The 25,182-nt window shown below is 35.5% G+C and overlaps 1 protein-coding gene across 6 annotated transcripts in view; it reads right to left on the bottom strand.

Annotated features, from left to right (window-relative positions):
• The window catches only part of ATRX (ATRX chromatin remodeler), a 300,930-nt gene that overhangs the window by 202,256 nt on the left and 73,492 nt on the right, over window positions 1–25,182 (bottom strand). Inside the window, exons 3-10 of one of the 6 annotated variants that reach the window (XM_044234661.1) lie at window positions 19,524–19,579; window positions 18,384–18,436; window positions 17,045–17,169; window positions 14,267–14,380; window positions 7,556–7,665; window positions 5,653–5,720; window positions 4,302–5,356; window positions 2,271–4,214 (exon numbers count right to left, since the gene is read on the bottom strand). In XM_044234661.1, the coding sequence (XP_044090596.1) occupies window positions 2,271–4,214; window positions 4,302–5,356; window positions 5,653–5,720; window positions 7,556–7,665; window positions 14,267–14,380; window positions 17,045–17,169; window positions 18,384–18,436; window positions 19,524–19,579 (3,525 nt within the window). Of the gene's footprint in view, window positions 1–2,270; window positions 5,357–5,652; window positions 5,721–7,555; window positions 7,666–14,266; window positions 14,381–17,044; window positions 17,170–18,383; window positions 18,437–19,523; window positions 19,580–25,182 lie in introns of all 6 variants that reach the window. The other 5 variants (XM_044234659.1, XM_044234660.1, XM_044234664.1 and 2 more) reach the window with 5 other exon arrangements.

Raw genomic sequence — 25,182 nt, 5'->3', positions numbered from 1 at the left:
TTATACAACTCAACACCAAAAAACTTCACAAATAATCTAATTAAAAATGGGCAAAAGACATCAACAGATGTTCTTCCAAAGAAGACCTAAGGCTGGCCAACAGACACATGTAAAGATGTTCAAAATCACTCATCTTCAGCAAAATGCAAATCAAAACCAGAATGAGATATCACCTGACACCTATCAGAATGGCTCAAATCAAAGACACAAGAAATAAAAAGTTTTCTGGTGAGGACAGAGAAAAGGAAATCTGTTGGTGGGAATGCAAACTGGTGCAGTCACTGTGGAACACAGTATGAACATTCCTAAAAAATGTTAAAACAAAATTACTATATGAGCCAGTAGTTCCACTAGTATTTACCCAAAGAAGAGAAAAAGAACACTAATTCATGAAGATATAAACACCCCTATAAAGTTTATTGAAGCATTATTTACAATAGCCAAATTATAGAAGCAACTCAAATGTCCAATGATAGATGGATAAAGATGTGGTATATAACTCTACAATGGAATATTACTTGGCCATAAAAAGAAAGAAATCTGCAATAGAAGAAGAAAGAAGTCTGCAATAACATGGATGAATCATGAGTATAATGCTAAATAAGTCAAAGAAAGACAAATACCTAATGTTTCATTCATATGTAGAATTTAAGAAACAAAACAAATGAATAAAGAAAAAAGACAAACACAAAATAACAGACTCTTAACTACAGAGAACAAACGGATGGTTACCAAAAGGGAAGGAGGTGATGGGTGAAATAGGGGAAGGGGATTAAGAGTACACTTATCATGATGAGCACAGTAATGTATAGAGTTGCTGAGCCACTATATTGTACACCTGAAACTAATATAACACTGTATATCACACGTACTAGAATTAAAATTTAAAGAAATAAAGTAAGCAAGCAGCTGTGAGTTGTAATATAAATAAATAAATTTTTAGAATGAATGAAGGAATAAGTTTAACATGTCCCTAGTTAACTGACAGGTTTACTAACTTAAATAAAAACACAATGCAAGTGACATATGCACATGTATTATAAACTGATTTTTAAGAACTGCAACAGTAATAAAAATTATTTTTATAACTCTTTTTTTTGGGGGGGTACACTGACTATTTGACCCATATCCTAATTGTCCTAGTTCTCTATCTCCTCAGGGTAAGGTTATTCATCTACTTTTTGGATTTTTCTTTTATTTTGTTACTGTTATAGACAGAAACATCTGTTCACGTGATTAGAAAAAATTGACAAGGAGCAGCAGTGGGTTTAATGATGTAAATTTAAAATTTTCAGGGGCATCTGGGTGGCTCAGTGGGTTAAAGCCTCTGCCTTCAGCTCGGGTCATGATCCCAGGGTTCGGGGATCAAGCCCCGCATAAGGCTCTCTAATCAGCGGGGAGCCTGCTTCCTCCTCTCTCTGCCTACCTCTCTGCCTACTTGTGATCTCTGTCAAATAAATAAATAAAATTTAAAAAAATAAAAATAAATTTTCAGGGGCGCCTGGGTGGCTCAGTGGTTTAAGCCTCTGCCTTCAGCTCAGGTCATGGTCTCAGGGTCCTGGGATCGAGCCCCACATCGGGCTGTCTGCTTAGCAGGGAGCCTGCTTCCCCCCCTCTCTCTGCCTGACTCTCTGCCTGCTTGTGAGCTCTCTGTAAAATAAATAAATAAATAAAATCTTTTTTTTTTTTTTAAATAAATAAATAAATAAATAGATTTTCAGAGAATTTTACCAGACACAAAGTTAGTCTGTCCAATTTAAAAAGTCATATATATGCAGGTGTGCCTGGCTGGCTCAGTTGTAAAACCATGATCTTGATCTCAGGGTTGTGAGTTCTAGCCCCACACTGGGTACAGAAGTTACAGAAAGTCATATGCATGGAAAGGCAGTTAAAACTCTACACACTGTTATACCAGCACAAAGCACACATCTCCATTATATAAATATATACCTACTAAACTACCGGCACACATCTGATTTTCCTTCATAAACTATTTATTACTCCAGAAAAAGCACTAAACATTGGTAAAGAAATTCTGTCAGGTACCCAACCAACCTGGTATATCTGACACAGAATACTAAAATTATTTGGAATACCTTCCAATGATGGAGTAAAAATAAATGAAGGCTTTTTAGTACATCTTTAAAGAATTTTAAAGAGCCTTTTCCTAAGCAGTAACTTTGCATATGACTGGCTTCAGGGAAAATTAAACCATGTAGTTATTCAAGACAGTAAAAGCATAAATTATGAATTAATTTATTTTTGCATACCTGATGATTGGCAAAATCCAGTATGTGAAGACAGCACTAAATTTTCAGTCACAGGCTTAATTTTCTGCTCATCACTGCTCCCCTCACCTACAGAATTCTGATCATCATCTCCTATATCAGAAGAAGATGATGATGTAATGTCAGCTTGCTTCCTTTTAGTGCTTGTTCTTAAGGAGTTTCTCATTTTCTCCTTGACACCACCTGTCTTCTTTTTTGCTGAAGTTCTCTGTTTCTTCAGCTTTTTATTGTCTTCAGAACTTTCCTCACCATCAGAAGACGATGAGGCACTATGTACTTCCTTGGTATTTCTCTTTGAATTTAAATTTCTTCTTTCCCTCAGTTCTATTCTTTTCAGTCTCTTATCAGAAGAATCACAACCATCTTCTTTCATGGAATATTTCTCAGTATCAGATGACGAACAATCTTGTCTCTTCCTCGAACTCTTTTCAGGCAAATTGCATCTCTTCTTCACTCTACTGGATGCCCCATTCTTACTCCTTTTGTCTTCTGAAGAATCACAACTATCTCTTTTTCCCTGTAATTTCTCAGTATGATCAGATATTTCACCCTTCTTTTTAGAAGTTTTATCTTTTATTTTCTTACTTTTCTTGTCCCCATAAGTTATGTCATTCTTATTTTGTTTTATGCCTTTAGGAAAATGAGAAATTTCTTCTCCCTCGGGTAACTTCTCAGTGCTATCAGATGATGATTCATACTGTTGTTCGATCTTAATTATATTTTTCTTCAAGTCTATAGTTTTCTTTTCTTTTACTCCAATTCCCTTTTTGCTCTGCTTTTTGTCATCTTCAGAGGATTCATCACTCTGCTCTTTCTTTGGGAAATTCTCAGCAATGTCAGATAGGCCAGCCTGTACTTTCTTACACGATTTGGTTTTCAAATGCTTACTCTTTTCTTTAGTTTCAGCAAACTTTTTGTCTTCTGGAGAATTAAAACTCTCCTCTTTCCCTGAAGGCAGCTTATCAGCACCATCAGAAGAAACACCTAACTGTTGCTTCTTAGAAATTCGATCTCTTAAGTCCATGTTGGTCCCGTCTTTATCGACTGTGCCTTCTGCTGGAGTGAAATTCTCTCTCTCACGTTTCCTTTCAGCATCATCAGATGATCCTTCTTGTGTGGTATTCAAATTTTTCTGCCCTTGATTATCCATTCCTTTTTTTCTGTGTTTTTCATCTTCAGAAGAATCATAATCTTCTTTATTTGGAACTCTTTTTTTGGTTGTTTTGGCAGCCCCAATTTTACTCATACTCTTTATCTCTTTTTCTAATTCTGAGTCATAATTGGAAGATTCAGACTGGTTTTGTCGTTTCTTTTTAGAAATTATAGACCTCTTAGCTGATTTGCCTTTTTTAATATCATAATCTGAACCAGAAGTAGAACTTTTTCGTTTCCTTTTTCCTTTATCATCTTTCCCTGTTTGAGTCTTTAAATCATACAAAGTCTTCTCATGATTTGTATGAGTTTCATTGAGATCAGTATCTGAAGAAGAACTGTGATTCATCCTGGATACCTCTTTGAGGATTGCTAACATTTCATCAGAATCTGAATTCTGATCCACAATCTCCGACTGCTTAGATTTAGCCAATTTATTAGGTTTGGGATTATCTATAGCACTGTCAGAAGAATTCCGCTTATCCTTTTTTCTCATTGGAACTGATAGTTTTTGTTTCTCCTTAACTGTTTCATTACTTTCTTCATCTGAATTAGATGTTGCAGGATTGGTTTCTGTCTGTCGCCTCAAGGGAGTAGTCTTTACACGTGGAGATCTTCGAAGATCGGATTCTTCTGAAAGTAATGGAACTTCACTTTCAAACAAATGCTCACTATCATTCTTTTCCTGTCCAACTCCACAGTTCTCTGGCTTGGGGTTCAGACCAGAACTTTTACACCCATCTTTATCTTGTGGCACTTCCTGACAATCAGCACCTTTAATTGGAGAATTAGAAAGGGAAACAGGGGTGAGTTTAACATATAATTCTTTTGTTACTTTAGCAGTAGTTTTTGACTTAATACCTCCTCTGTTGTCTTTTGAAGTAATATTTAATTTTATAGAAGAACTCTCCAGTTCTTGGTCAGTTCCACTATTGCCATCTCCCTGATTATCAGCAGAACTCTGAACTTCCATAGCTGTCTCAAGATTCTCAAAAATGTCTTCTGGAACTGAGGAAGGAACAGAAACAATATCCATGTCTAAATCTTCAGAAGTGTTAGCAGGTTCATACTGAGGTTCTTCTTTTTTATCTGATTTCTTATGTTCACCAGTGGCATTTTTATTTGCTCTTTGTTCCTGTACTGTAATATTCTGATCCATGTGCTCACTATCCACCAGCTTTCTTGCCAGTTTAGCTTCTGATTTTGAAATATCTTTTTTTTCTAAAGCACAGGGTTTTTCTCCTTTTCGTATTTTTGTTTCAGACTTAGCATCTATGACCTTATGCTCTTTGGTATTTTTCTCTTTGTTTCCAGCATCCAAAGCTCGAATCTCTGAATTCAACTCTTCTTCTAATGCAAGATGAGCTTTCTTGATATCAGCTAACACAGATTTAAAAGCCTTAAGCTGGCGTAACTTTATAGCAGAACTGGTTTCTGAATTATCTGCTGCCTGCTTCAAAAACTTAACATAACTGGAGTTCATGTTAGATGTGGTCTCAATCAGTTTTTTTGCCTTCTTAATCATCTCTTTGGGCACAATTAGTGCTGAATAAGAGTAGGTTACTGAACCAGAACATGAATCATCTAATTTCTTTTCTTCTCCATTACAATTGGAACTATTTTTCTTTGGAGAAAATCTGGGTGTGTGGTCATATACTTTATTACTCTTTTCATTGTCAACTTTTATCTTCTTCTTATTTTGTTGCAACAACTGTTCTAAATTTTCAAATACGCTATTACATGCAGTGACCAAGTCCAACAAAGGTTCTGGGTGACAAATGTAGCAATACCACTGGTTGTTTTCATCCATTATTGCAGAGAGTTCCTTTCGACCAAGGTTGCGCAGAATGCATTTCTTGCAGAAGGCATTATGGCAAAAGTCGCAGCAAATCAAGTTTCCACCTTCTGCACACCACCTGAAATTATTAAAAGATGAAAATATTATTCCAAAGTGAAACTCACTCTAAATTTTTTTCATTATTAAAGCAATTTAAATTTTCCTGCCAGGAATTCTAATGGTAATTTGGGTCATCTGCTTATTCTTTACTGGAAACTTAAACATACAACTAAGGTTTTGTAGAAAAGAATAACCTTCCTTTAAAGACATCAATGATGATACAACATAAAATAGATCTAGTAACATGCTATGTAAGAATTTCCCCCAAAAAAGTAGACAATACTGAATTTATGTTCATCTTGATTTATTACCTACCTACATTGCTCATCCATTCCATCAGAGTCACGGCTAATATCATCACTCATGTAATATTTAAAGCAATTCTATTAAAAGAAAAGGGGAAGGGGAAATTTTATATTCAAAATGCATAATATTCATAAAGGACAAAAACTTTATTTTCAAGTCATTAAAAAAAGCCGAGGGAAAGTGTGTGTATTTGTGTGAGAAAACCAAAGCAAAACACTCACTACCCAATACTAGTACTTTCCAGACACAGAAATACCTCAATAAATTAATTCCTTGAAATAGATTTCCATATCATCAAGTACCACTCTACTTTATATAATGTTTATAAAAGATTTTGGCAAATTAGGATTCTAATTTCATACGATGAACTACTAAACCTCTACATAAAGATGTATCAGATGCTGCTACTTCAGGTATTTAGTAACCTTCACATATAAACACCTGCTTTGTGGACACCTAAGCAACATTATCCTACATTTTCATTCTCTTTAAATCTCAAAACATTATACACAACTGGAAGTAGTACACCCAATTTTAGAGAAAAGGCTAATACGTAAGTAAATCTCCTTAAGTCATACAATTAGGTTACAGGCAAAGCTGGTACTAAAATTCAAGTCTGACTGACTTTAAATTCATTTTCACTAAGCCTGGAGAAAGGGAAGGTTCCCTGCCCAGTGATGAAAAGTACCAATTAATAAAATGGGCTAGGCTCAACTGACTAGGCCTTGAAAAAAAATATATATATTTTAGAAAAGAGAAAGGAAATGCACATTAAAAATCCAACCATATGAAATTCAACCGTCCCATTTTAAAACTAGAAGCTACAACATGTCCCCCTAAATAGGCTCATGGTTGAACTGAATTCAAGCAATGGAGAAACACAAATTGCTTAAAAAAAAAAAAAAGTAAATTCAGTCTACTTAAGTAGGTCTATATCAAAAACTCATACAATGAAATACTTAGAGGGGGCGCCTGGGAGGTTCAGGCAGTAAAGCATATGCCTTCAGCTCAGGTTGTGATCTTGGGGTCCTGGGACAAGCCCCACATCTGGCTCTCTGCTCAGCAGGGAGTCTGCGCTCTCTCTCTCTCTCTCTCTCTCTTTCTCTGATCCTCTGCCCCACTTGTGCTCTCTCACTTTCAAATAAATAAATAAAATCTTGAAAAAAAAAAAAAGACCTAGAACTGGATCTCTGAGGAAAATCTGGTCTGCTCCTGAATTTCAAAGAAGTATTTTGTTGGAAAACAAACTAACCCAGAATTAATCTTAGCAGTAATGAGTTAGGGAAATCATAACTTTGATATTATAGATATTTAAAATAAACTCCACAGTATCACTTTATTAGTACACAGACTGTTAAAACTATCTACAACACATATGAAGCATTTTTAATTCTATCATCACCAACTTATGTCAAAACCCTGCCCCACATGGAGAGTTGAGATTTGGGTAACCAGAATACATTAGAGGGAAGGTTATAAAACATACATCTGCACACACGTATACTCTTTAGATTTGCCAACACACCATGCTCTGCTTTACTTACCAGCCTTTGAATACCATGTTGCCTCTGCTTAGAATATGCTGAGCCAATCCCACTCCACCAGGCTAATCCTATTTACAGCTCAGATATAAGCTTATAGCATCTCCATTATAATGCCCCCCAACCCAACTCCAGATTACACAGGATTCCTGTATGTTCCCACATTACACAGTACTTCCCCAATCATGGCACCTACTGGGCTTTTTGTAATGTCTGTTCTCCCCATTACAACATAAGCCCTCCAAAGACAGAGACCAGGCCCATCCTATTCATCACTATACACCAAAAGTCTGACACTGTAAACCAAATATCTAATACACAGCAAACATTCAAATATTTGTGGAATGAATTATAAATAGATCATTACATACCTTACAAATAAGTACTTGCAGTGAAGGATGTCTGTAAATGGAATCTTTTTGAAAATGATTGACCTGTTGTCCACAAGCTGTGCAGCTCACAATCCCATGAAGCCCATCTTCTAGGAGAAAGGAGTGACCATTATTCAGACATACACACACACACACACACACACACACACAAAGATATTTACTTTAGTCAGCATTTTGCAATTTTCATATTGGAAATTAAATACTTCATAATCCTTAGAAAAGTGACATTTTGGACACGAAAGGCTAATAATTTTATGGACTTACTAAAAACATGACAACCTTGGAAAATTCCAGAACTACAAATCCTAATGTTTCCTTTTACAGATGCAAACCCTATTTCTCAACAAGATAAAACATGAAGAGACTCCATAAAAGAAGTTCTAAAAATATGTGTCAACTCTTTTTCATTTTGCTATTGCTTTGCAAATAAATTAATTATCATTTCTTAAAGAATGCGGAAGCAAGTGACGTATGTGGAACAGTCTTTTGCATCCTTATACTTAAAAATTAGGTATCCTCAAAATGAAAATGTCTACACAGACTCTTCAATATAGTACATGAAAACCTGCTAATTTTAAATTATCAATTTCTTACCTTAGATTTATTTCAATACTATCTATAATTCCCATTAACCTCTCTATCTCACTATCCACTACGTATCAGCACTGTCTACTATTTCCAATTAAGGACAAATAAGACTTGCAGGTATATCTATCGATGTTGACAGCAAAACCTGAGAATGACCTGGAGGAGGGGGAAAGCAGAGCCCCATTCCACAGTGTCTGCAGGAAAACAGACTAAATATAACCCAATGCAACAAAGAGGAAACCTCTCCTGCCTCACTTTCATCCCTAGTTCTGCTTAGGGCAGTGCTTCACAATCTGAGCGGAACATCAGAATCATCTGAAGAAACTTTTTAAAAGCAGAGACAGTCATTCTCACCCCTATACCACTGAATAAGAATCTCCTAGACTTTTTTCTTCTAGTTTTAACAGACGATTCTGATGTGCAACCAAGATCTTGAAAGAAGATGACAGATTACGATTCCAAACAGGCCAATGAAAATGCCTGCATTCACAAATAAAAAGATAATTAAAATAATAACCTATATCCCTAAATAAAAAAACAAAACAATACATACATTTCCCACCTCTCAATTTTCTATTTTGTTTTTTTCTTCCTCTTTAGGTCCAAATCACCATGGACCTGAATATCACAAAGATTCTTATTTGCAGAAGTTAAGAAAGTTTAACCAAGTTTTAAGGGTACCATCATACTTTTCCAGAAAATATAGAGAATTTGAAGACTCACTATGTAATTTGCTAATATTTTGTATCATACTGTCCTATGTTAGTGTTTGACCTTGAGTGCTCATATATTCTGTATTTGTTTTAACAAAAACAAATACAGTGTGAAAACAAATACAGTGTGCTTCATTTCAAATAATGACTGCATTAAGATATACTAATAAAAGAATATGAATCTTCATCCAATGTTAACATAATAAATATTAAGCACCTTCTATATGCTTTTGTACATATATCACTCAAAAATTAAAATTAAGTGATCCTTTGGAGAATTCTCCCACATGTGCACAAAGAATCATATATATGATATTCACTGTAGCACTAAATAGGAAATTAGAAAACTTCAAAAACAAAAAATTGGAAGTAATTTCCATCTGGGAAATGGACAGTGGTTTATTCACATAACAAAATTCTACAGAGCAGTAGAAAATAAAAAACCAGATGTATATTCACTGAGATGGACACACTTCAAAAGCAATACTGAATGTGAAATGTTGCAAAAGGATATACATAAGATACTACTTTATATATTTTAAGTGAAAAATAAATGCTTTATGAATAAACATGAACAGGAAAAATACAAAAACACATATGAAGATAATATACACACATGCATACAAACTACAAAATAATCATCATGGCGGGGACGGGGTGGAAATGGAGGAGTAAGACTGAACCAGTATTTCATTTAAGTGAGATGTAAAGCCAACAATGAATAATGGTGAAATGTTACTTCATGTACTTGTTTCTATATGTAAATGCTTCACATTTTTACTTTTAGCTATAAAATACCTTAAGGATTATAATAAAATGTGTAAATGGAAGAGAGGCATTTTCATTTCTGAGCTCAACGCATTTTTAAAGAGAACAAAACTCTATAAAATATTAATGATAAAAACTGAAGATGACACAGAGATATGGAGACATTCCATGCTAATGGATTAGAAGAACAAATATTGTTAAAATGTCTAAAATTACTCAAAGCAATCTACATATTTAATGCAATCCCTATCAAAACAACATGGCATAGCACTTTTCACAAAACTAGAAAAAACAATCCTAAAATTTGCATGGAACCACAAAAGACCCCAAATAGCCAAAGCAACCTTGAAAATGAAAAACAAAGCTAAAGGTATCACAATTTCAGACTTAAATTATTTATAAAGCTGAAGTAATCAAAACAGTATAGTACTGGCACAAAAACAGACATCTAGATCAATAGAACAGAACACAAAACCCAGAAATAAGCCCATAATTAAATGGCCAATCTCTGACAAATCAAGAAGACTATCCAGTGGGAAACAGAGTCTCTTCAACAAATGGTGTTGGGAAAACATGATAGCTGCATGTGAAAGAATGAAACTGGACCACTTTCTTTCACCACACAAAAATAAACTCAAAATGGATTAAACACCTAAATGTGAGACCTGAAACTATAAAAATCTTAGAGGAGGGAGACCTGGTTGGCTTCATCAGTGGAGTGTGCAACTCACGATCTCAAGGTTTTAAGTTTAAGTCCCATAGTGGGTGTAGAGATTACTTAAAAAATTTAAAAAAAAATCCTAACTGGGTTTTATACGCAACCAATGAATGTACTATATGTTGGCTAACTGATTTTAAATTTTTAAAAATCCTAGAAGAAAGCAAAGGCGGTGATGTCCCTGATATCCACCATCATAACACTTTTCTAGATATGTCTCCTGAGGCAAAGGAAATAAAAGAAAAATAAACTCTTGGGACTACATCAAAATAAAAGGCTTCTGCACAGTGAAGGAAACAATCAACAAAACTAAAAGGTAACCTACAGAATGGAAGAAGATATCTGCAAATGATATCTAAGAAAGGGTTAGTATGCAAAACATATAAAGAATTTATAAATCCCAACACCCAAAAACTGAATAATCCAATTAAAAAATGGGCAGAGGGCATGGATTGCATGGAGCACTGGGTGTGGTGCAAAAATAATGAATATTGTTATGCTGAAAATAAAAAATAAATTAAAAAAATAAATAAAGACAATCAAATCTAGAATTTAATATCCAAAAAAAAAAATGGGCAGAGAACATGAACAGACATTTCTCCAAAGAAGACACCCAGGCAGCCAACAGAAACATGAAAAGATGCTCAACATCAGTCATTATCAGGGAAATGCAAATCATAAATACAATGAGATATCAACACACACCTGTCAGAATGGCTAAAATCAAAACCACAAGAAAAACAAGTGTTGACAAAGACGTGGAAAAAAAGGAACCCTCTTCACTATTGGTAGGAATGTCAACTGGTGTACCCATTCTGGAAAACAATATGAAGGTTCCTCAAAAAGTTAAAAATGGAACTATCCTACAATCTAGTAATTGAATTACTGGGTTTTTACCCCCAAAATACAAAAACACTAATTCAAAGGCACACATGCACATATTTAGAGAAGCAGTATTTACAACAGCCGAATTATGTAAGCAGCCAAAGTATCCATTGACAGATGAATGGATAAAGAAGATATGGTATATATACACATTGGAATATTATTCAGCCATTAAAAAAAGAATGAAATCTTGCCATTTGCAATGACATGGCTAGAACTAGAGAGAGTAATGCTAAGGAAAATAAATCTGAGAAAAACAAATACCATATGATTTCACTCATATGTGGAATTTAAGGGACAAAAAGGAGCACAAGAAAAAAAGAGAGATAAGCCAAGAAACAGACTCTTAGCTATAGCAAACAAAACTAATGGTTACCAGGGGGAAGGTGGGTATGGGGATGGGTAAAACAGGCAATGGGGATTAAGAAGTACTCCTGTCACAATAAGTACTGTGCGATGTATGGAATTGTTGAATCACTATGTTGTACACCTAAAACTAATATAATACAGTATGCTAAATATACTGGAATTTAAAATAAAAGAAAATTATTGTGCCAGGTAGAAAAATTAGGTGTAAAATATACTTTCTAACAAACTGCAGAAAAGGTTGTCAGTAGGCTATGGTGTTTTGTTTTTAAAGATTTTATTTAGTGTCAGAGAGAGAGAGAGAGAACTTAAGCAGGCAGAGCGGCAGGCAGAGGCAGAGAGAGAAGCAGGCTCCCCACTGAGCAAGGAGTCCGACGCGGGACTCGATCCCAGGACCCTGGGATCATGACCTGAGCCGAAGGCAGCGCCTTAACCAACTGAGCCACACAGCCGTCCCGGCTATGGTGTTTTTTAAAGGGGCGCCTGGGTGGCTCAGTGGGTTAAAGCCTCTGCCTTCAGCTTGGGTCATGATCTCAGGTCCTGGGATCGAGCCCCACATCGGGCTCTCTGCTTGGCAGGGAGCCTGCTGCTTCCTCCTCTCTCTCTGCCTCTCTGCCTGCTTGTGATCTCTCTCTGTCAAATAAATGAATAAAATCTTTTTTAAAAAAGTGGCTCCTAAAATGGTGGATAAAACTATACTTTTAATTTTGTTTCAAATCAATATAAGATTATACAGAGTTTACCTTCTTGACAGTTTCCTAAGCTAGGCTTTAATTATAGAACTTTCCTAGGAAGCTTGAATATTAACTCGCAATTCAGTACCTCAGATCACTGGTTTATTCATACATGTGTACATTGCAAACAGTTAAATTCCCTGTATAATTTCTGACAGTTTAAAGATACAGAAAATCATTAAGACAAAAATTAACATGAGAGATTTAGGTACTACTATATATAGGTCTATAAACATACATTTCATTAAGTATAATATAAACATTCCTACACAGAACACTGAATAAAATGTTCCAAATGTATCAGCTTAGACCAAACACCAGCAGCATAGTGAAATGGCACTAAGAATGCACTCCCCATTGGGTGGGGAGTATGTGTTGTGGGGAGTGCTGTGAAGTGTGTAAACCTGGCGATTCAAAGAACTGTATCCCTGGGGCTAAAAATACATTATATGTTTATAAAAGATTTTTAAAAAAAGAATGCATTCCCCAACAACTGTGCTTTTTTTCATTCTCCTTTTGGGCCCTTATACACATTCTAGACACTGAATAAGAGTGCCTCCCCAAACACTCCACTTAGATACTAATTTTGATACAATATAGTACAAAACTATTCTCCAGACTCTTGCTACTGATCCCTACAGTCACCTTCAACTTGCTGATTCTCTTTCTTTTAACAAAACTATTCAGCTTTGGCGAGCTCTGTTGCTGCAATGGCCGTTTCCCTACTATGAACTACATTCTCCATAAATTTTCCCTATGCTTGAAAGGAGCAGAACGCCCCCTTGTGGACAACAGACTAAACATTTCTTTGATTTTCTCCAACAACCTAATGAGTTATTTAATCCAAAAATATATATAATACAGATATACTTTACTAATTCCATCAAGATAAGCATATAGCACTGAAATAAAAATCTGCACAAAATTTCACCAATATAAGTACTATGCGATAATTTCACAAGTAACATGATAAATATTAAAGACATGCTTCCATTACACTTCTACTTAGAAATTTAGTGTCATGTTCTATTTTTTAGAGATTTGTTCCTTTTACCGTCATGGATTATGGCTCTGTAAATCTGCCCAAAAAATATACAGGCACTATTTAAAAATCACACACAAATGGGAAACATACCCCACTGTCATAAATTTCCAAATGAATCCTCCTTACACTAACTTTCTACAGATGATTAGTCAACATGGTGTGTGTATAAGTGGGGGTAGACAGACAAAAGAAGAGACAGCTCAGACAGCTGGAAGGAAGGTTAATAGCTCTAGCTCCCTTTTCCTTCCTACTCATTTCTACATTATTTTCCTTACATCAGTTGATCTCCAACTTTAATATATAAAGAACAAAATGGGGCTCATTCTTGACATCATCCCCCAAAATTCTAATTTGTTAGTGGAGTTAAGGGACTTGCATTTTTAATAAGCACCCCAAATAATACTAACATACAGGTAACTCTGTGATACAATGTATTACATATATATATATATATATATATATATATATATATACACACACACACACACACACACACACACACACACATACATACATACATACATACATAGTTACCTGAAGGCCACAGGCAAGATTTTGTCCAAATCTGAAACTCTTTCCGGGTGAAAGGGAACACATGGTATTTTGGCGTATAGGCATTACAGAACTAATACTCAAGAAGGAAATGCTAAGCTTCTTGAGATAACTTTATAGCCACTGAAGGCAAAGGTATTTTGATAAATGTTTAACCTTTTCTGCTTCAGAGCTCAGAGAGAAACAGAAGCTATTTTTAAGTAGTGCTTTTAATAAACAACGGGCAGAAAAGTGGAGGTATTTTTAATAAGCACATCAGATTTTCCAATATGGTCATAAACAGCAATTTAAACTCATGTTTTCATTTCCACTTGTATTTACCTCCGCGTTTTTTGAGATTTTCAGTTTTCATTTTACTTCTGCTTCTAAATTCAGGCCCTTTAAAATCATCTTTGTCTTCATTCAGCACTGGCTCTGGTTGTACAATCACTGTACCTAGAATGATTTCATTTAAAAAACCATTACACATATTAAATGTGCAAATGAAGTACAAGACTTCAGTTCAGATAAAGCCAACATTGCTGGTACATAATTTTGTTCTTTCAAGCTTTCCATACTTGTGTAAGGACCTCTTCAAAACTAAATAAAACAGGGAAATAGTAGAAGGGCCAGGTGTCAGCAATAAGATTACTTGTTGGAATATAATTAATAAAAAATAGGGTGGGGATCTTATGAACTGATTATAACAGAAATGTGTGAATAAAGTAGAAAGTCTCAGCCCAGTTCTGAATTTTTAGTGCCTATCACAAAAACTGTTTTGAGTATAAACATCCATCCAAAGCTCCAAAAAATTCTATAAAATAGAAGGACCAGAAGGAAAATTTTAAAAAGACATCCTATTCTTCTCATAATCCAAATCACAAACTCAGAAAAAGATTTGTAAGGGTTTTTTTATATTGTTTTGGGGGAGGACAGTGGGAGGCAATGTGAGAAGTTAATTCTGCTATTATTGCTATACCTATTCTGAGGCATTTCCCAAATAGTATGTCAAATTTTTAGTACCCAGAAAAGTCCTTAAAGAGTCTTAAAACAGAAGATTGCCTTAAGGTATTTAAGCTCAACTGTTCTAACAATAAACTGTAGAATGAGATCAACTATTGGTCTCTATGGAATATTTTAGAAAGAATGTACTTCTTAGTATAAAACATGTGATCTGAGAAGACAGGTTGTTAATTTAAGTTTTCTTTATAATCTCTCAAGAGCAAATAAAGTAGGAGCATAGTAAAAAGGGTCCAGCTCTCACATTTACCTACATTGCTGGGCTTGGTAATTGGGAATTATTGGCAACATTTAAGAAATTAAAACCCGGGACCTGTCAGGGGCAGTATCCCTGAAACATGGGCCTATGTTATTCAGCACACAGATTTTGGCAAGGTATAACATCTAGTAATATGTATTCCTGAGTCTCTGAAAAAAAGGAAGGGAAAGCAGGCATAGAGGACTGAGTTTTTACAAACTGGTGATTATTTAATCTACACACCAAAAAAACCTTCATTTACAACAACCATTTCACATACATACTCTCGGAGAAGCCATAGCATTTGAAAAAGCTCAAGATTTATAATTAATGAAAAAATAGAATTATTTCTGAAGATTCTTCTCTAAATGGAAGCAAAGTAGTAGAGTGGAGAAAGCACTCACTAGCTTTGGATTCAAGCAGACCCAGTTTCTCAGTTTAAAGCTTGAAAAAGTTCCTTGAGCTCTGAATCTGTTCCTTTATTTCTACAAGTAGAAACAGTAACTACCTTACAATACTGGTTTGAGGATTAAATGAGTTAGTTCTATTAAGAGTTTGGTACCTATACACACTCAATATAGCATTATAATAATCATCATCACCCAAATTCTACCTTATGAAATGGGTCTATTTTTGGTTTGGTGGGAGAGAATTATGATTAATTCAGGTTAGAAACATACCATACTTTCTGCCACAGTACCACTGAAAGAATGAATTTAACTCCTATTTCTTAGCTCACCCAGTAACCATCATAAGGACTCCCAGTGACAAACACTGAGAATGTAACAATCCAAAGTGAGTCACTGCGTATGGGACTCACACTCCCTCAAGTATGGGACTCACACTCCCTCAAGTCGTTGTTCTGCCACCAACCATGCATAAAATTGTCACAGGTGATTTGCAAAGACAAGTAAATGGTAGGCCCATCAATTTTCTTTGTTTCTACTTTCTCTCATTCATTCCTTTTCCTCATTTCATATTTCATCTACTTTAACTCCTAATTTGTCCTAGTCAAGTAATGTCTTATGCTCCTTCCCACCATTTTCTTAACTTTCATAATCAAAAAATGTGTCGCAAAAATATAAATATAGACATAGAACAAAATTTAGTAAACACAGCTATCAATGATCTGTGAGGATAAATTTGAAAAATCTAACATACTTTCACATATTATTAATAAAGAAAAAATCTAAATCTTTGACTCTGAAACACTATGAAATTACCAAGACCTTTATCATTACTCTTATCATATATCATACTTCTCTCAGACTTGGGCTATGAAATATCCAAGATTTTTATTTGGCTTTTTTCCCCCAATCTAATTAATGAGGTTTTAAAGTTAGAACTGCAACAGTTGAAAGGCATGTGACAAGGCATTTTAAAGAGATAATTACAAGAAATACACCTAAATCTATCTTTTATAATTAACTTCAGCTTTCAGTCTTAGAGAATTTAAGAATGCGGTAAGATGAAACCAGATTTTTAAATGTTTTCTTGAAGTTTTAAGAATATTTGTATGTTAACCTATAAAGAAAGCATATTTAAATTTGCTGAGCCAAAATTAAATATAAACATTTAAACTAACTTCCACATTCAAATACAATTTAGAAACCAAAATCTCTTTTCTAAAACCCAATGGAAAGAGAAAATAAGTTTTGTTCTTTTTCAAACCTGACTGCATATATTCTAATTTTTTAATCTCAGTAACACACATTTTCATTACCATTCTAATAATTTCCAGACAACCACTATTAAAATGCTAGCTCTGCTCCTTTACACAAGCTAACAATAATCAAGCCCCAATTTTATAATGACATTTAAAAATAAACTTTAACTTCATATGAAAAGTCAATACACATTACCTTTTGGCAAGCTTTGCATAGTAATATCATTTTCTGAATTTTCATTAGAAGCATCTTCATTTACAGTTTCATCCAAAGGTTTTTCATCATCCGATTCAATATACTTTGTTACAATTGAAGGTTTCCTATGAAAGAATTAAGTCCATAGAATTATGGACATTTCTGACAGTAAGATTAATAACCAAAGAATGTGTTTAGATTGAATGGTGATTCTTAACCAGAGATACACATCAGACTCACCTACAGAAGCACACATCTCTGTACCATATTACCAAAAATTGTGATTCAGTAGGTCTGGGGTAGGACCAGGGCACTCTAAAAAAGCTACTGGGGGGAATCATAAAGGGATCTCTTCTTTAAGAATCATTACTTTAGGGTGCCTGGGTGGCTCAGTGGGTTAAAGCCTCTGCCTTTGACTCAGGTCATGATCCCCGGGTCCTGGGATCGAGGTCCACATCGGGCTCTCTGCTCAGCGGGGAGCCTGCTTCCCCTCCTCTCTCTCTGCCTGCCTCTATGCCTACTTGTGATCTCTGTCAAATAAATAAATAAAATTTAAAAAAAAAACAATCATTACTTTAGAGAATAAGTTAAAATAAAGCTATGGTTATTAGGAGACATGCCCACTAGTAAGAAACAAGGAATGCCCAGGGCACCTGGATGGCTCAGTCAATAGAGCACCTGACTCTTGATCTCCAGGTTTTGAGTTCAAGCCCCACACTCGGTGTGGAGCCTTCTTAAACACACACACACACACACCCCAAATACCAACAACAAATGCCCAATAAACTGCAAACTTCTAATAAAATCAATACTCCGCAGTATATTATGCTTTATAGTATGATTAGAAGTATTTTCAGTCCTTACGTACAATTCGTTTTGACAATTTAACACAGAAAAGTATTTTTACCACTCTTTGATCTCCTTATAACTTCCTCATAAGTGTAATGGCTACACCTCCCCATCATCCTGGACAATTTAACATAATCCTAAAAAACCGGTATTACTTCATAAGGCATTCATTTCATTTTCCCTCTGTCCTTCTTTTGATCACATATATCATCTAAAAGAAATGATCAACATATTGCAAGGACCACTAAGGCATGATAAATCCTCCTTGGAAAATCCATTAAAATTCAAAGTCAGAATGAATCAGTAAATACTGAAGTTAATTAATGGATACAAAAGAATTCATTATACTACACTGTCTAGTTTTTAATGGGTACATCTGTATAAAATACTTTAGTCAGAACAAGAGCACCTTAAGTTTCAAAAAGATTATTATTCTTAGAAAAAGAAAATAAAACAATCTGAAAATGTTTTCCCTTCAATATCAACCAACCTTTTTGATCGTGATGATCCTGATGATTTGGATTTTTCTGAAGAGCTAGCTCCCTAAATGTGAGAAATAAATAAAAAAGTGAATACAACTCTCAAAGAACAACCCTACAATTAATTAACTATTTCCTTATACCAAAATCTCTGATGTAGTTAACATAATGGGGTATTACTTTTAAGTCTAAAATATTTTTTTAAAAGGAACTTCAAAAACTAATTATCATTTATTCTCAGGCTTCCTTGAGTTGAGATTAACTTCCTAGTTGTTCTTATTAAACTGTTTCTATTGAACTTTGTGTGTAGGTAAGGATATACTACTACACCATGATCTTGACCCAAGTCAACTAAGATACAGAAGTAATCAGATCCCAATGGATATAAAAAAATGTGTCATTTTCTCTATCCTAACAGATGGCACAAAGTACCTTCTACTATTTGCTTTGAGATACTAAATTTATCGTCATTTTGCCAATATAATCAATATATTTTTTTGGATTAAAATTTTTATACTAAGTAGCATAGGCCTGGGTATCATGAGTGAAGGATATCAGAACGGGCTCCTATATAATGCTTAAGATACTCTAAATGTCCAGTTTTGAGAGATGTCATAACCATGGAATCATGCCCATAACAACCACCTTGAGCACCACTGCAATATAATAATGTTCAAATACTTATCTGTTAGTAAGTCTTCAGTAGTCTGACTTGAGGTATATTGCTAAAGTGAACCATACAATAATAAAAACAATGAACACCTTCTAAAAATAAACAACTACCCAAAATGAAGTATCATTATACTTCAGCATAACAGTAAACTTAAACACATGCATGTACTAAACAGAAGCAATCTGGGGTGCCTGGGTGGCGCAGTCGGTTGAGTGTCCAACTCTTGGTTTCAGCTCAGGTCATGAATTCAGGGTCATGAGACTGAGCCCTGTGTTGGGCTCCATGCTCAGCGTGGAGTCTGCTTGAGTTTCTCTCTCTCCCTCTCCCTCTGCCCCTCCCTGTTATGTGCTCGCTCGCTTGCTCTCTAAAATAAATCAATAAATCTTTTTAAAAAAAACAGAATCAATCTGATAACATATACTCCAGTTGGTTATTAGCAATTAGTAAGTATCTTTTAAATACTTTTAATTAGTCTTACCTCTTCCTTGCTGTTTTCCATCATATCTGAGTTATTTCCAGAACCACTGACTTTTTCTTAAAAGAGAAGAAATAAAAACTTTATTTATCTCTTCAAAGCATTATCAAACAGAATACCAATACTACAACTCCATAAAGCCATTTTTCCATTTATGAAGTACAACAGTACTGGTACTATATTACTCACATTAAAATATTTCTAGAAGAATTTTCTCACCAGAACCACCCCCTCGACACACTAACTCCTTCTTTAAAAGCACTAAGTTTCTAGGGATGCCTGGGAGGCTCAGTCAGTTAAGGATCTGCCTTCAGCTCAGGTAATGATCCCAGGCTCCTAGGATGAGTTCTGCATCAGGCTCCTTGCTCAGCCAAGGACCCTGCTTCTCCCTCTGCCTGCCACTTCCCTTGCTTGTGCGCTCGCTCTCTCTCTCTCTCTCTGACAAATACACAAATAAAATCCTTAAAAATAAATAAATACAAATAAATTAAAACACTAAGTTTCCAGGGAGCCTGGGTGGCTCAGTCATTAAGCAACTACCTTTGGCTCAGGTCATGATCTCGCAGTCCTAGGATCGAGCCCCACATCGAACTCCTGGACTCCTTGCTCAGAGGGGAGCCAGCTTCTCCCTCTCCCTCTGCCCACTACTCCCCCTACTTGTGCTTGCTCTGTCTCCCTCTGTCAAATAAATAAATAAAATCTTTTTAAAAAAGAAGATTTTTTTTTAAAAAGCACTAAGTTTCTAAAAATAGTAGTTTGGTGTCAAAACATTTCCTATTGTAATCTTCTCAGTATTTTCTCTTAAAATTTAACCTCCATCTTTTACTAACAATATAATCATACTATTATTAAATTTTATTTCCTTTCACCGAAGACACTGGAAAAATAACAGAAAACTAAACCTAAAGGAAGCAGAGGGAAAGAAATAATAAAGATTTTAGCTAAATTTAATGAAACAGAATAGAAAAATCACCAAAACTGAAGTCAGTTCTTTGAAAAGATTAACGAAATTAAGCAACCATAAGCTAGACCAAGAAAAAAGAGCTGAACTCAAATTACTAGAACCAGAAATTATAAAGGGGACATTACAAGCTACCTTAAAGAAATAAACAGATTACAAAGGAATATCATGAACAATTGTATGCCAAAATACTAAAAAACAAAATATGAACAGATTCCTAAACACACATAAACAAAACTGACTAAAGAATACACAATGTAGGGATGCCTGGGTGGCTCAGTTGGTTAAGCGGCTGCTTTAGCTCAGGTCACGATCCCAGCGTCCTGGGATCCAGTCCCACATCAGGCTCCTTGCTCAGCGGGGAGCCTGCTTCTCCCTCTGCCTCTGCCTACCACTCTGCCTGTGCTCACTCTCTGACAAATAAATAAATAAAATCTTTAAAAAAAAGAATACACAATGTGAACTGACCTGTAACTGAAGAGACTGAATTAGTAATCAAAAACTACTCAGAAAAAAAATCAAAGGTTCAGATGCCTTCACCACTGAAATATACCAAACATTCAAAAAAAATTCTTCAAAAATTCTTCCAATATAAAAAGAAGGGATACTTCCCAATTAATGGACATAAACAATTGCCATAATAAACAATTAATGTTTATGAGACCAGTATCATACTAAAACCAGTAAAGCTACCACAAAAGAGAAATCTACAGAATACTATCACAAATAGAGAAAGAAATGTCCTCAACAAAATACTAGCAAACTTCAACAGAATAAAAGACAAGTCCTCCCACAGAGGGGGAGAAAATCTGCAAAAAAAAAAAAAAAAACAAATCTCATAAGGGGCTATTATCTAAAGGCTACAAAGAACTCAATAATAATAAACAACATGATTAGAAATGGGCAAAAGATCTGAAGATACTTTACCAAAGATACACAAGCGACAAGCATATGAAAAGATGCTCCACATCACATGTCATGATGGAATTGGAAATTAAAACAAGCAGATAGTACTGTACAATCAATGGATAAATGCAGAGCACTGACAACATCAAATGCTGGTGAGGATGTGGAACAACACAAGTCTCATTCAATTGCTGTTGGGAAGGGAAATTGGTACAACCACTCTGGAAGACATTTGGGCAGTTTCTTACAAAATGAACCATTCTCTTACCATGTGATCCAGCAATCACACTCCTTGATAATTACCCAAATAAAATGAAAACTAAATCCACTCAAAACCTGCACACAGATGCTTATGAACACTTTTATTTTACATAAACACCCTTTTTATTTATGTAAAGATCTTTATAAGTAGCTTTATTCATAACCACCAAAACATGGAAACAACCAACGTATCCTTCGCAAGGTGAACAGGATAAATTAACCCTGGTACATCCAGACAATAGAGCAGCATTCATCACTTAAAAAAAAAAAGAGAGAGAGAGAGCGCCTGGGTGGTTCAGTGGGTTAGGCCATTGCCTTCGGCTAGGGTCATGATCTCAGGGTCCTGGGATCGAGTCCCGCATCGGGCTCTCTGCTTAGCGAGGAGGAGCCTGCTTCTCTCTCTCTCTCTCTCTCTGCCTACTTGTGATCTCTCTCTGTCAAATAAATAAATAAAATCTTAAAAAAAAAAGAGAGACAGATGGAGGAAACCTGAATGTTTATTACCAAGTTAAAGAACCCAATCTGAAAAGGCAACCTATTATGACATACTGGAAAAGGCAAAGCCATGGAAACTGTAAAAACGTCAGTGATTGCCAGGAGTTGAAGGGGAAAGGAAGAACGGATAAATGGAACAGAGAATTTTAAGTGTAATGAAACCAACCTGCATGATACTACAATGGTAGATCCATGTCATTACACATGTGTCAAAATCCTTAGAATATATAACACCAAGAGTGAAAGCTAGGGCGCCTGGGTGGCTCAGTGGGTTAAGCTGCTGCCTTCGGCTCAGGTCATGATCTCAGGGTCCTGGGATCAAGTCCCGCATCGGGCTTTCTGCTCAGCAGGGAGCCTGCTTCCCTCTATCTCTCTCTCTCTCTGCCTGCCTCTCCATCTACTTGTGATCTCTCTCTGTCAAATAAATAAATAAAATCTTTAAAAAAAAAGAGTGAAAGCTAATGCAAACTATGGGTTCTAGGTGATAATGGCTTGTCAGTATAAGTTCATCAACTGTAAGAAATGTACAGCTGTGGTGTTGCCTGTTGACAGTGGGGTAAGTTGTGCATGTGTGGGGAGGAAGATATAGGAAATCCTTGTACTTTTCATTCAATTTTTCTGTGAACCTAAAACTGCTCTGGGATGCCTGGGTGGTTCATTTGGCTAACCACTGCCTTCGGCTCAGGTCATGATCCCAGAATTCTGGGATGGAGTCCCACATCCAGCTCCTTGCTCAGCAGGGAGACTGCTTCTCTGCCCCTCCCCTGGTTTGTGCATTCTCTCTCTCTCTCTCTCATTCTCTCTCTTAAATAAATAAATAAAATCTTGGAAAATTTTTAAAAAGTAAAACAGCTCTAAAAAATAAAGCTATTTTAACAGACCCTAAAAAAAGGGAACATCCTCAACTATCTACAAAATACCCACCAGTTAACATCATACTAAAAGGGAAAGACTGAATCCTTTCCTCCCCAAGATCAGAAACAAGAAAGGAAATCCACTCTTGCCACTTCTATTCAATATTGTAATGAAGATTCTAGCCAGAGAAAGCAGTTAAGAGAAAGAAATAAAAGGCATCAAGATTGAAAACAAAGAAGTAGAACTATCTCTCTTTGGAGATGACATTATCTTATATGTAGAAAATCTATGGAATCCACCAAAAAAACTATTAGAACTAGTAAAAGAGTACAGAGAGATTGAAAAATACAAGAATAATATAAAAAAAAAAACAACTGTATTTCTACTCACTTATAACAAATGACCTGAAAATAAAGAAAACAATCCAACAGTAAGATGGTAAGTCCCCAAACTGATCTATCAATACAATGCAATCCCTGTCAGAATCCTAGCTGACTTTTTGCTAGAAACTGACAAGCTCGTTCAAAATTCTGTATAGAATTAAAAACAGGAATAGCCAAATTTGCCTTCAAAATAAAAAAAAAAGGAAGATTCACACTTCACAATTTCAAAACTTACTATAAAACAACTGTAATTAATACAGTGTAGTACTTGCAAAATGACAGACATATAGATGAGTCAAAAAAAAAAAAAAAACTGAAAGTCCAGAAATAAAACCGTGCTTGACTGGTTTTCTTCCCTCCCCTTACTCCCCCCCGACTGATTTTCAGTAAGGATGCCAAGACCATTCAGTGGGAAAATAGTCTTCTTAACAAATGATGTTAACATAACTATGTATCCACATGCAAAAAGTGAACTTGGAACCCTGCCTCACACAACATACAAAAGTTAACTCCAAATGCATCAGAGATCTAAGGAGTTAAAACTGTAAAACTCTTAGAAGAAAATATAGGGGTAAACTGCTGTGACCTCAAGTTTAGTACTATGAATTCTTAGATACCAAAAACATGAGCAATAAAAAGAAAATTAGATTAACTGTACTTTACCAAAATCAAAAGCTTTTCTGCTTCAAAGGACACCATCAAGATGAAAGACAACCAACAAAACGGGAGAAACTATTTGCAAATCATATATCTGACCCAAGTTCCCCTTGACAGATGAATAACAAAATATGCTATGTACATACAATGGAATGCTATTCAGCTTTAAAAAGATCATTTTGATACAGGCCACAATACTGATGAATGGTTGAAGGCCATTATGCTAAGTAAGATAAGCCAGACACAAGAGGACAAAGACTGTATTAGCCCTCCCACTTATATGAGGATCCTAAAATAGTCAAGGTTATAGAGACACAAAGTAGAATGGTGGCTGTCAGAAGCTAGGGAAAAGAGGATTGGAAAGTTAGTGCTTAATGGGTACAGAGTTTCCTTTAAAGAAGAAAAGTTCTGGAGATAGATGGTGGTGATGTTTGTACAACCACATGAATGTATATAATGCCAGAGAACTGTATACCTAAAATTGGTTAAAATGCTAAATTTTATCATAATAAAAAGTCTGGAATATATAAAGAATGCTAAAAGTCAGTAACACAAACAAATACCCAATTAAAAACTGGGCAAATGGTCTGAAGAGACAATTCTCCAACGAAAATATATACAAATTACCAATAAGCACATGAAAAGATGCTCACTATCATTAGCCATAAGATAAATGAAAACGAAATCCAAAATGAGACGCTACTTCACATGCACTAGGAAGGCTAAAAATCAAAAAGTCAGAAAATAATTGTCATGGATGCAAAGAAATCCAAATCCTCATACACCGCTGATGGGAACATAAAAAGGTGCAGACACTTTGGAAAACATTTTGGCATTTCAAAGGATTTTTTTTTTTTGTCAGAGAGAGAGGGAGAGAGAGTGAGCACAGGCAGACAGAGAGGCAGGCAGAGGCAGAGGGAGAAGCAGGCTCCCTGCCAAGCAAGGAGCCCGATGTGGGACTCGATCCCAGGACGCTGGGATCATGACCTGAGCCGAAGGCAGCTGCTTAACCAACTGAGCCACCCAGGCGTCCCTCCTCAAAGGATTTAATGTAGTTACCATACAACTTAGCAATCCTAGTCAGAAGTGTGTACCCAAGAAAAATGAAAATACACTGCCATACACAAACTTGTTTACAAATGTT

Source organism: Neovison vison, chromosome X (assembly GCF_020171115.1).
Source record: "Neovison vison isolate M4711 chromosome X, ASM_NN_V1, whole genome shotgun sequence".
Lineage (NCBI taxonomy): Eukaryota > Metazoa > Chordata > Mammalia > Carnivora > Mustelidae > Neogale > Neogale vison.
The sequence above is the reverse complement of the archived record's forward strand: the minus strand, read 5'-3'. Positions and strand labels throughout refer to the sequence as shown.